General features: G+C 41.5%; 1 protein-coding gene across 4 annotated transcripts in view; it reads right to left on the bottom strand.

Annotated features, from left to right (window-relative positions):
* Nucleotides 1–439: 439 nt before the first annotated feature.
* Nucleotides 440–13,027, bottom strand: part of LOC117553148 (myotubularin-related protein 5-like) — a 42,906-nt gene continuing 30,318 nt past the window's right edge. For 2 of the 4 annotated variants that reach the window (XM_034226962.1, XM_034226963.1), the window contains 6 exons: nt 10,579–10,650; nt 7,967–7,996; nt 5,885–5,990; nt 4,480–4,612; nt 2,740–2,848; nt 440–676 (listed from right to left, as the gene is read on the bottom strand). In XM_034226962.1, coding sequence (XP_034082853.1) covers nt 527–676; nt 2,740–2,848; nt 4,480–4,612; nt 5,885–5,990; nt 7,967–7,996; nt 10,579–10,650 — 600 coding nt within the window. In that variant the 3' untranslated portion in view covers nt 440–526. The remainder of the gene's footprint in view (nt 677–2,739; nt 2,849–4,479; nt 4,613–5,884; nt 5,991–7,966; nt 7,997–10,578; nt 10,651–13,027) is intronic. The other 2 variants (XM_034226964.1, XM_034226965.1) reach the window with 2 other exon arrangements.

The following is a 13,027-nucleotide window of genomic DNA, read 5'->3' as shown; positions in this document are numbered from 1 at the left end:
CGTGAACTTACACATCAATTAAATCCACTAATGTAAAATTCAGCTAGACCAAAAACAGTGGGAGAAAAGGCATGAAAAGAACAGCACTACTGGGGGAGTTATTGCTGTGTTCTAAGCAACCCACTGGGTGTCAATGGGACTTCCCAGTACTCAGTAGCAGTGTGTGTGTTATGATTTATCTCACTGATATCATTGTCCATGTTTTACTGTGTTGTTATTTTTGTATTTTTTAAAATTGTTTTATCTTGTTCTCTCCCTGAGGTTTCTCCCATGTTCCCTTTAAACTGGGTTTTCACCGGAAGTGTTTCCTTGTACGATGTGAGGGTCTAAGGACAGAGGGTGTCGTATTGTCATACTGATATTCTGTACACACTGTGAAGTCCACTGAGACAAATGTAACGTTTGTGATATTGGGCTATATAAATAAACATTGATTGATTGATGATTTATTTTAATATTGTTATGTTTTCTTCTTGTTCTGTAAAGCACTTTGGGCTGCAAATAAAGTTTATTATAGCTATTATTATTATGTCTGTGTTATGAGTGTGTTCAGAGCTCCTACCATGGAGAGCACGGTCTGGGTCTGCTGGAGGATGGGCTCCGGCAGCAGCGAGATGTGGACACACTCTGGGATCGTCACCGTGCCGCCATCCAGGTCAGCGATGATCACGTCCAACTGAAAACACACACACACTTTTCATCTCTGCCCAAAGGAAGACCGTTGATATGAGTACGGCAGCATGATTACTGACAAAACAGAGAGAGACAATGTCGTCTCTGTCGACAGCCGCTCATTACAGGACACTCGCCATGTCTGTCACACACACACACACACACACACACACACACACACACACACACACACACACACACACACACACACACACACACACACACACACACACACACACCACACACACACACACACACACACACACACACACACACACACACATCACACACCCACACACACACACACACACACACACACACACACACACACACACACACACACACACACACACACACACACACACACACACACACACACACACACACACACACACACACACACACACACACACACACACACACACACACACACACACACACACACACACACACACACACACACACAGGAGGGTTCATTACACTTTCATCAAGCTTTAATAAGACAACAGCAGTTCGTGTCTTTGATCATGAGATCCAGAGGCAGTGATTTCTGTCATGGACACAGAGGCATCATTTATCTTGGCACGGTCTGGAACGGAGCGTTGAGTCAGAATTGGTAGCAAAAAGGCCAGATGAGCATCTTATTAAAAGACGGATGAAGCGTTGCTTAACGGGTCAGCGAGAGTTTACATGAAACGCTATCTTCAACGTAATTAAAACTCAGATGCATCTGTAGGGTAGATTATCGTGTCCTCTCCGTCTGATTATAACAATCTATTCCCGTCTTTTTGTTGGAGGCCAAAATATAAAACTATTCATTCAGCTTTTGACACCATGAGTGCTTTATTTAAATCACATGTGATGTGTCGCAGCTGGAAAAGGGCAGAGTGCCTGCTGTGACGATTAATGACTGAAAATCGATGGAACCCCAATGTAGGAAATATGTTCGTTATAACCTTTAACTGGATGTTTTTTATTATAAATTAAATATCCCTAATGTAGGACTTTAAGCTGTGTGACGACTAGGGATGGGTACCGTCAAGGTTTTAACGGTACTACTACTTTTATCGACCCGGTATTTTAACGGTACTCTTATCGGTTCTTTTGGAGAAAGAAATAAGGTTAACTAACTAAACAAATTGTGAACAAAATTAACATTGCTTTTATTTAAATTAAATAAATAATATTTCACATCAAAAGAAACGACAATGTTTTAACAAATGGTATTAAATAATCTGATGATAGAACTGTGAACAGAATAGCTGAAACTTTAACAAACTAAATAACTCAGTTTCCTATAATCATTAACCCATGTTTGTATCATGGAGTTAACTCCGTGTGTTGCTGCTAGCATACGTTATAACACCTAACGTGGAAACGTTACTCGTGGATGGAGCTACAGAGCTGCTAGAAAGACAGTGGAACCCGGTGCATTCCTCCGTCTGGATGTGGAGCACTTTTGCTAAATGTTTAGACAAATTGCTCGTGTTACCGCCCTGACATGCTAAACTCTTATTGCACTTTGGGTAACGAGCATCGTCCACATCGAGACGGGTAAAGTTTAACCACCTCGGAGCGCGTTCTCTCCGCCATCTCCTCCGTGTGTGTGTTGCTGCATGTAGCAGCTGCGTGTGTGTAAACTGCCCCGCCCCCTCGCACACAGACGGGGAGAGAGATCTCGTCTGGATTGGAAAGATCGAAAATACATCATAGACTCCTTGATTTTTCATATTAGGCGACACTAAAACTGCAATATAATGTCTTTGTAGCAATAATACACATGATAAATCTTTTTACATGTCGATAACGTCGGAGCTTAACGGTACCACGGTCTTTAATAATTCAGCCCCGGGGCCCGGTACCCATCCCTAGTGACGACACTAAACATGTTGATTTTAAAAGGATAAGCGCCCATGAGATAGTATAATATAATAATAACCATGTACATTAAGGAGTGAACATGTGGGTGTCTCGGCAGGATGCATTTTCCACAAGAGTTACATTTGTCTTATACACATTCAAAGTATTATTGCATTTGTGTGTCACGTCGTAGAGATAGGAACTCACCAGCTCTTGTGTCTCCAAGCGAAAGACGGAGTTGACCCCGATGATGAAGGGGGTCGGGGTGCTCAGGACTTCTAGAAGTTTCCCCGGCAGGATGGGAACGTAGGTGAAGCTGAGAGGGAAGCAAACAGGAAGAGATTCAGCACCTGGCGCTTTTTACGCTGCTATGGACAGTCTGGCACTAATGTACATTTCCCGAAGATACTGAAGTGACTGTTATTTTGTATATATTGATTGTTGTGCTTTAATTTATGTCTTAAAGGTCTCATGTCATGCTTTTCCGGTTATTACCCTTTTTCTGCATGTAAACGGTCTGCAGAGTCACAAACCCTCAAAGTACACCCTGTAGCGAGTAAAACTCTAACAGAGAAGACCTGTCTGTGCTGCCCCAGAACGCCTCGATGGAGATTTCTCTTTTTCCATTGTTTACTTCTATATATAGGGTATAGTGACGTATTTCGGGTATAGTGACGTAACGTAACGGCTCCGCATATTGGTCCAAATCAAATCAAATGGACCAATCCGGAGCCGCTACGTTTGGACCAATCCGCAGACTTCCACACTCGGCGGGACTTTGCGAGGCTCGCTGCGGCGAGGAGCGGGACACTGTGAGCTGGCTCACTGGTGTGGGGTCAGCGAGACAGCGAGACACCGCGGAACTCAGCCTGGGCACACACACAAACTCCCAGCCAGGCTGCGGGTGTGTGTGTGCCCAGGCTGAGTTTTGCTGTGTCTCGCAGACGGCCACTGGGCTCACAGGGAGTGGGGGGGTGGGGGGGGGGGGGGCAGGAGCTCCACCAAGCCGTTTAGGACAGAGTGAAGACACATACTTTACAGAGATGCTGTATAAGAAACCAATGAGACTTTGGAAGATTTATTTTAGTAGACCTCAACAATGGAATGATGATCAGTAGAAATGGCCATGACATAAGACCTTTAAGGTGTGCATATGTATAAGTTAGGGATGGGAATTTGAAAGCAACTTTATATTACAATATTCCACCCCCAAAAAAACGGTTAACCGATTAACCGAAATGTACATATCATATATATATTTTTTTAAATGTTAAGTTTTAATAATAAATACATTTGTTTGTTGTGTAGGACTCTCCGTTAGAGCGTAACGTTACACATGTTTTTAAAAAAAATATTTTTAATGGCACTATCGTATACATTTGATTAATCCATTTGATAATATGTAATCAATTTCGGCACCCCTCCCATAAAAAAAAAGTTACAATAAAAAGATTCATAACTCATATTCAAATACCTGAATCATTTGAATATTCGATTAATCATTCCCATCCCTAGTATAAATGTGTGTATATATATATATATACATATTTGTATATATTTGTATTCGGGATTGTGGGAAACAGTATTTCGATCTCTCCGTCTGTACACACAAACTGAAAGATTGACAATAAAGTTGACTTTGACTCTGCTCTATCACAAAGAGATACAGGTGTCCTGAAATCTAGTTTTGTAATTATCAACTGCACTGATAAATAAATACATGTACAATAACTTACTTATTGACTTGTTTTACTGCCTTGACCGTATTGTTCTTGTATGGTATGTGTTATAAGCGTACGGTCCAATTTATAGTCACTTTATATATTAAACGTTTTTAGCTTGTATTGTCAAAATGATACTTATACTGTCTGTTATGTGTGATTGCACCGTCGGGAATGCTTGGAATTTCGCTGTGACGTGACAATAAAGGAATCTCATCTGAAGTACCTGTATTTGAGGGGGAACATGATGGCCAGCAGCCCCCTGCAGGCGTCCGTCAGCCTCTGGTAGCTGCTGGACAGAAACAGGATCTTGTGCTCCGTCAGCGCGGCGCAGAACAGATACAAAACGTTCACGATGCCTGAAGGGAACAGGAGAGGGGAGAGGAGAGGCTTTAAAGGGAGGGAAGGACACAACAAATACATTCACACACTGAGTCTCTTGTTTGTTTTTTTGTATTATTTGATGGCCCCTTAAAAATAAAAGGATTAGCTCTACCCATCTCATTGTACCTGTATAATGACAATAAAGGATTATATTCTATTTTAAACTCTGATTGATAGACTCAAGCCCATACCCACCACCCACCTGTTTATATATGTTACTGTCAATGCCGTTTACACTGTATATATTCATCTGTTTATAGCCTATTTATAATTATTCTATTAATAACAATTCCATATATAATTATTCTCATTATGTAGACTCCTGCACTGCTATTCTGCACTTCTGGTCAGATGCCTAAACTTACATTTCGTCACTAGTACATGTACTATGTAATGACAATAAAGTTGAATCTGAATCTGATTGATGTTGTGTCCCTAAATGTTGTTTTATTGATTGATTTAATTCTTGTTTTTTTTACCTCTGTTAAGTTCCTTTAAGCACCTGATGAAGCGCATGATAAAAGAAACGATTATTATTATCACATTAATAAGGTTTCCTACGTCAACCACTTTTACTGTCCTCAATAAAAACAATATTCTTATAAACAATATTTGTGAATTTAAGAATGTCCCCAACATGATGCCAGTATAAACAGTAAATGGATTCCTACCATTGGAAGACTCACTGTTTACAAAGCAAAAGAGTGACATTATTTATTGTGTGTTTTTATTTCATTTATGTTTTATTCATCAAGGATATTTCAAGGTTTTTTGTTCATTATTAAGTAAATTGCGCTTTGAAAAGGTTTATTTGCATTATTTTGTCATATGTACCTTATTATCAGCCACAATTATCTTTAACTGACAATTTCCCAATGTTTTCTAGGTCAATATGTAGGTAGAACATCACAAGGTTTTGTCGGTGGTTTACTTTTATTGTTTTATTATTAATATGGAAAGCTCTAGAAATCTAATTGGACAATAAAAAATAATAATTTAAAGTTTTTCTTGTGTTTTTTTTAATAGTAAAGGATGGGAAATTAACCAAAAGTCCAGTAAGTTAAAATAAAGGAAATAGTTATAGACCCTTCGAAAATCTGATGTGTAGAAACTTCCAGCTGTATTACCGCATTCATCTTAATCAACATTTAAAATACATGAGTTTGATTTAACAACTTAATCTGAATTAAACACTATTTGAAAGAACGGCAGGTGTAGCATTATTTCCTCATTTCTCATAACCATACCGAGCTGTCTGAAGAGCTGCGCCACGGTGCTGCCGCTAACAGGAAGTGCGTCATCGATGGGAGTCTGGATGACTTGCCGGTCGCCAGCACCTAATGTGATCGTTCTCTACGGGTCGAGAGAGAGGGAGAGAAAAGAAGGGTTTAAAAAGGGAGGTGAGAAACCCAGAGAACATCGGGTGCTTCTTCTTCATATTATTATTTTTTAATCAGGGGTTGAGAGTGAGGTGTAATCACAGGTGAGCAGCGTGAGGCAGCCACAGAGTGACGGAGGATCCCAGAAGCTTAGCAGGTGCATCACAAATAAAACACACAAGCCATTCCAGCTGATCAACACCACCTGATCCACGAGTCGTTATGCCACACGGCAGGTGTCATGCGCTGGAGATTTTCCACGGCAGTAAGCGGTTAATGTAAGCGCGGGTGGAAAGCAGATTGATCAGAGGGAAGCTGTACGGATGATTCATTTCGGGCCGTGAAGCGAGTCCTGGAGGAAAATGAACTTCTAGAGAAGGTTGGAAAGTGTCTTTGTGTTACGGCCCGTCCACACTACAGCTTCAAAAACGGTTTCCAACGCGTCTGCCCGTTCACTTTGAATGGGGTGACGTCATTTTTCGCCGAACTGCATTGTGGGAAGCAGAGCGGAGCTTTCCTGGCGTTTCAGGCTGCAAAAGTTGAGCAATGTTCAACTCTTGAAGCTTCTGAAGCTTTCGGTGGAAGCGTCAGCCAATCAAATCATATGCCAGTACAAGCTCTAGCCAATCAAACCGCTGCTTGTGTGTCAGGGGCGGGAGATTCATGTGATTGGTTGTTGGTCGAGCTTCAGACACGCCCAGCTCCAAGCTTTTTTTGAAGCTGTCGTGTGGACGGGCCGTAAAGCCACTGCGTCTAATAACTACCATTAAGCAAATTGACCTGAAGTTCACTCTGCTCCAGACAAAACCAATCAATATTGACTCGTGTGGTTTGGACCTGAGAGGAAAGGGGAATCATTTGAGTAAATCAATAGAATATGAGCACAATAACACAGCATGGCAGCACAACATTGAAGCACGATCACATGACACCCGGTCACAGTATACCTTGTGCACAGGATTTCTGATAAACATGCTATTTCACCCTAGAATGAGCAAGAATAAAATGTCAGGTAATGCTTTATAAGCCCTCGTTTTGCACAAGTAGTGGCCAAATAAAATCTGTGTTTTGAGATATTGAAATATCCCAGACCTTGACATGAAATGACTTCTCCTGGACTATTTTACGCACCAGTAAAAATCAGAGGTGTATTTCTAATCTGTAGCCAGATGTGTGCAGCTGGGAGGTGGAGGACAGTGCAGCTTTATTTCATGCTCTCTACAGCAGCAGCAGAGGCGAGCAACTCAATCCTGTGATCCAACATCTGATTATTAGCTGTGTTGTTATTCATCGTTTGGCTTTAATAATAAGTGGGAATATTAACGCAAATGCTAACAAGAAATGTCTTTATTTCCTATTTACATAGCTGCATAAGCTTCTATTAAATGTGGTCTATTAAAAGCAACTGTCTGTCAAATGAATTCAACAGGAAAAGTCCACTATTTAGATATTCAATTAATTATTAAGTACTTAGTAGTAAAATCTGAAATAGCTGTTTTCTGCTTCTCAAATTTGGTGATTTTTATGGATTTATTTTCTCTGTTTTATCATTTCAAATAAAGTAAATATCTCTAGGTATGGTCCGATAACAAGACTCTTAAAGACCTTGAAACAGGGATGTACGTTTGACACTATTTACTAAAACCATGTATTACTGATAATGTATATCTAATGCTAACAAAGGCTAAACGGGAAGGACAGTTATTAAAAACAACTCTAAGTTGATTGGACACCATTAACCTACACCTTATTTTGATTCAATGGGAGACAGATGAGATGTTATAGGACCTTAATGATCAGTTGTTGGTCACATATTGAGTTTGCATCAAAGCGTTTTGATTGGTTCTCCTGCAGTGAGGAGGCGTGTGTGGACCGGCTGAGGGGGGATGGTGACAGAAAAAAGGAAGCTACGATTGGTAAAGAGAGGAGAATGAAGTCAGGCCGGCGTACCAAACTCTCCTCCGTCTCCTCCTGGCCCGGCTACACAAGCACACACACACACACACCATCACACACACCATCACACCCCCCCCGCAGGATAAGACACAGGTTAGAAACAACAGGAGGGAGGGCACAGAGAATCCTGGCTGAACAACGATGAGGCGATAATGTCTTGCAGGGCAAAACAAGGAAGCTGCACAAACATGAACTGCACGATGACGGCTGTGTACAAAAAAAACATCGGACACACACACACACATGCAAAACAAAGTGTTGTGTGTATTGGCATTCAGCAGCACAATGACATCAACAGATGAGTTTCATGACATTCTACTTCTTAATAAACAACAGGAGACATAACGTTACGCTGATCCATCATATAGTTTGTAGAGGGGGGAATGCACATTACATGTACTTGACCACACACACACACCGCCTCGTTGCACATTATCCCACTTATAACAAGGTTAAATACCAAAATAGTGCCAACTTGACTCACAATATTTAAATGATCGTACTTTTCTTCTGCTAAGAAGAAATCAATTTGAAGAATTTCAGTCCAGCCCTTAAATATATATATTTATTAAACACAGCTTACGAATACTCCATTCTGATTGGTCAATTTGGACATTCCAGAGGTCTGTTCATTCTTGCTAACAGACCGTTGCTAGGGAGGATCAAGGGACTATGTGCAGCCATATCAATCCGCGGAAAGAAGTCCGGTCGATTTAACGTTATCTGTGCACAACTAACATTAGTTTTCCTCCATCACGAAACACTGGAATATATTTTGAATATTCATTTTTGTATTTGTGGAGAGCAGAAGACTTACACACGTGTTTAAGTATGTATTGTATGCCCCTTGTAGCACTTTGGGGTTGCTTTTATTAACGAAAGGTATTTCACAAATCAAATGAATTATTACGACTACATCAGGGTTGTCCAAACTGCGGCCCGTTGCCCATTTTTAATAGGCCCTCAGCCAACTCTTAAAGTATAATGGAATATGGCCCACACCTGAAACTAAGCTTGTCTTATACTGTACTTCTTAAATATATCTAAAATGTGTTAATGAGCCCATAAGTTCAGTCTGATAAAGATGAGAACATTTTCTAACAAATCTTAGCCGAGACAAAAAGCCTATAACTTATTTCCAAAAAACAAGCTTGAAATAGACCCTTCGTATTTCCACTCTGAGGCTTCTGCTTTAAGGATGAGCTGCCAACACAATACATGAAGCCCTCTGGAGAGCTGACATGTAGGCTGTTAAAAGCATCATCAATGATCAAATATTGATTGATTTTGCTAACTTATAACTTATGAGGCAATATACCTGTAGTGAGAGTTTTGAGACCCCTGCCTTACATATTAGGGCTGAACTGAATTTCTTTAAATGAAGCTTTACTTGTATTCCTCTGAGACACTAAGAATAATACAGATACTCTAACCTGCTGAGTAATACAACGCTAACTATTTAAAGTGTTACCATGACTAATGTCTAGTGGCAGAGATACATTCACTGTCACATTGCTCGAGTTATTGTGAGCGTGTGTGAGTGTGAGTGTGTGTGTGTGTGTGTGTGTGTGTGTGTGTGTGTGTGTGTGTGTGTGTGTGTGTGTGTGTAGGAAAGCAATGACAGACATTTAGCGAGGCTGATAGAAGTCCCATGTGATTTAACGGTGGCAGGAATGTGTGTAAGTGTGTGTTGCTGCTGTGCTTAGTGTTAGAGACACAGAACGGTTTGTCCTTAAAGGGATAGAAGCAGGCGTCAAGAATCAGTGTGCGTGTACACGTGTGTGTGTGTGTGTTTGATTGAGACAAACTGGGAGTGTGTGAATCAATGAGTGTTTATGTTTTCACATGTGCATAAGACTCGTCTGTATGAAAACTGATAAGATCCGATCTTATCATTCAGCCACTGTACCGGCTGCTAGGAAGCCATCTGCCGCTCCATATGGTCGCACAACAACTCAAATACAACCTGTGTGTGTGTGTGTGTGTGTGTGTGTGTGTGTGTGTGTGTGTGTGTGTGTGTGTGTGTGTGTGTGTGTGTGTGTGTGTGTGTGTGTGTGAGAGATTTACGAAACAACTTATAAAATAAAAGATGACGGCAAGTATTCCAGTGTTTTTATACATTTTTTGTTGGACTGTTTTTTATTTTATACCTCTTAATGTGTGTATATATATGTTTACTTAAGTGGGTGGTCAGGTGCGTATGTATGTATTTATATATTAGCATATGTATTTTTATATATTCTTATTCTTGGGGACAGTGAGAAACAGAATTGTTATCTCTGCGACGATAAAGTTGACTTTGACTTTTGATAATCATTGTTTTAAAGGCCTTTTTACAGCTGCAACAACTCAGGTTTATGACAAATATAAGGGATGAAAAAAGTGAAATGTTTCAAATGATGTGTGGAAACTGTTTCGATCACAAAACAAACAAAAAAAGCAGCTTAAAAATAGATCAAGCGCCATCAATCCCGCATGATTTGAACTGAGTGCAAGAACAAAAACATATTCCTCAAAAGGAAAAAACGACATCCAGGCTGTTATCAGATTATCAGAATCAATAACATTGAGCTGGTTGTTGATTGGTGAAGCCGAGCGGGAGTTACCTGGAGACAGGCCAGCAGCCAATCACACGCCTGAGGAACCTTTAGTAAACTACAAACTGGAGCCTCCTCTGTCTGTAACACAGAGGAACCAGCGCACAGAGGAGTGTAAATCACACACACGTTATAACATCTGGAAAGCACAGTCAACCCATGTGCATCTGGAGAAAAATAGACCCTTCCTTTTTAAGTGTGCACACCATGAACATGAATGTGTACTTGGAAAAAAGCAGATTCTGGAGATATTGTAAAATAAAAAACATGATTTGAACAAAAAATATGAGAAAAACACAGAAAAAAGGGAGAAAAATTAAGAAAAAAAAAAAAAAATGTTTGAATAAATGTTGATTTATCTGTTAAGATAAACACAAAAACAACACTAGAACAAGTATTAATCTAAAAAATAACACAAACTCAAACATATTTGTTTAGTTTATCCGGTTATTAATAGAAGGACTGTTGTTTTCTTATAGGGTCATGCTTATAAAATGACCTGATGTGTGTCTGTCATGCAACACAAAGAATCTATGTGTTTTCCAAAGATGTGAAATAAGCGATAATGGAAAAGACAATTTGCTTAAACGTCCACTCGAGAGTGTGTTTACAATAGGGATGGGAACTATTAATCGAATATTCGAAATTATTCAGGTATTCGAATAATTATTCATGTATTCGAATATGAGTTATGAATATTTTTATTTTTTTTGGGAGTGATTCCTAAATTGATTACATATTATCAAATTGAATAATTCAATGTATATATACGACTGTGCCATAGCTAAATGTGTTAGGTGACGTCTAAAGGTGTGTTTTGCTCCGCTCACTGGTCCCTCACGGCCCGTCCACACAGCGGCTTGCGTTGACGCTTGCCGGCGGGCGTGTCTGACACTCGACCAACAACCAATCACATGAATCTCCCGCCCCTGACACACAAGCAGCGGTTTGATTGGCTAGAGCTTGTACTGGCATAAGATTTGATTGGCTGACGCTTCTGCCGAGGCGTCAAAAGTTGAACATTGCTCAACTTTTGCAGCGAGCCACGCCAGCAACGCTCCGCGTCGCTTCCCACGATGCAGTTCGGTGCAAAGTGACGTCACCCCATTCAAAGTGAATGGTGAAGCGCCAACGCACGCCGCTGTGTGGACGGGCCGTCACAGCGGGCAGAGCTGCAGGTGCTGATCTCTCTCTCTCGTGTCCGGTTATACTTCACTCGCGTTTATGTCCAAATCCATCAGATCTAGCTCTAGCTAATGATATGGCTGCTGCCCCTCCTTACACGCAGATCACGCAGACTCAAACCTCATCTTAGGCCCAAATGTGGCGCAAATGTGCTCCGCAGCCGTTGCGAGGTTCCGGCGCCAACAGTTCATGAGCGTGCTCCCCCGCCCCCTGTCAACACTCGCGACACATGAGTGGCCAGCCTAAACAACAATAAGCGCTGCTTGGCAACTGTGTGTGGCGGCAAAGTGCATAGACATTTTGACTGGAGAGATTTAGTTTTGCCGCTATTCAACATATTTTACCAGTCATAGTCCGGTAATTATTTACACTCTAAGAAGAGTCCTACACAACAGACATGGCGTCAAAAAGGAGTGATGTGTGGAAATATTTCGACCAGGTTAGTGAGTGCGGTGTAGAGGTCAAACTATGCAAAATTAAACTTATATATACATGCTATACCTTGCTATACCCGCAGCCTCCGTTCCAGCTGAGAGGGTCTTCTCTACAGCTGGCCTGATTCCTCCCGGGAAAAGATTGTCCCACTCTTGACCTAACAATCAACATCGGCACCTCAGTTGTTTCCCCGACTCAGACTGCAAGGAATCTGGGTGTGACCCTAGATAACAACCTGTCCTTCACTGCAAACATCGCTGCTACAACCCGTTGCTGCAGATACACGCTTTACAACATCAGGAAGATACGTCCCCAGCTGACTCAGAAAGCGACTCAGGTTCTGGTCCAGGCTCTCGTCATCTCACGCCTAGACTACTGCAACTCCCTCCTGGCTGGTCTACCTGCATGTGCCATCCGACCTCTGCAGCTCATCCAGAATGCAGCGGCTCGTCTGGTTTTCAACCTTCCTAAATTCTCCCACACCACTCCGCTCCTCCGCTCCCTTCACTGGCTTCCGGTAACTGCTAGAATCCACTTCAAGACACTGGTACTTGCTTACCATGCTGCGAATGGATCTGGCCCCTCCTACATCCAGGACATGGTTAAACCGTACACCCCAGCGCGTGCACTACGCTCTGCATCAGCCAAACGACTCGTTGCGCCCTCGCTGCGAGGGGGACCCAAGTTCCCATCGGCGAAAACACGTGGGTTTGCTGTCCTGGCTCCAAGATGGTGGAATGAGCTCCCCATTGACATCAGGACGGCAGATAGCTTGCACATCTTCCGGCGCAAACTGAAAACTCATCTCTTTCGACTCCACTTCGAGCGTTAGAACTAT

The sequence above is a fragment of the Gymnodraco acuticeps genome, unplaced genomic scaffold (genome assembly GCF_902827175.1).
Source record: "Gymnodraco acuticeps unplaced genomic scaffold, fGymAcu1.1, whole genome shotgun sequence".
NCBI lineage: Eukaryota > Metazoa > Chordata > Actinopteri > Perciformes > Bathydraconidae > Gymnodraco > Gymnodraco acuticeps.
The sequence above is the reverse complement of the archived record's forward strand: the minus strand, read 5'-3'. Positions and strand labels throughout refer to the sequence as shown.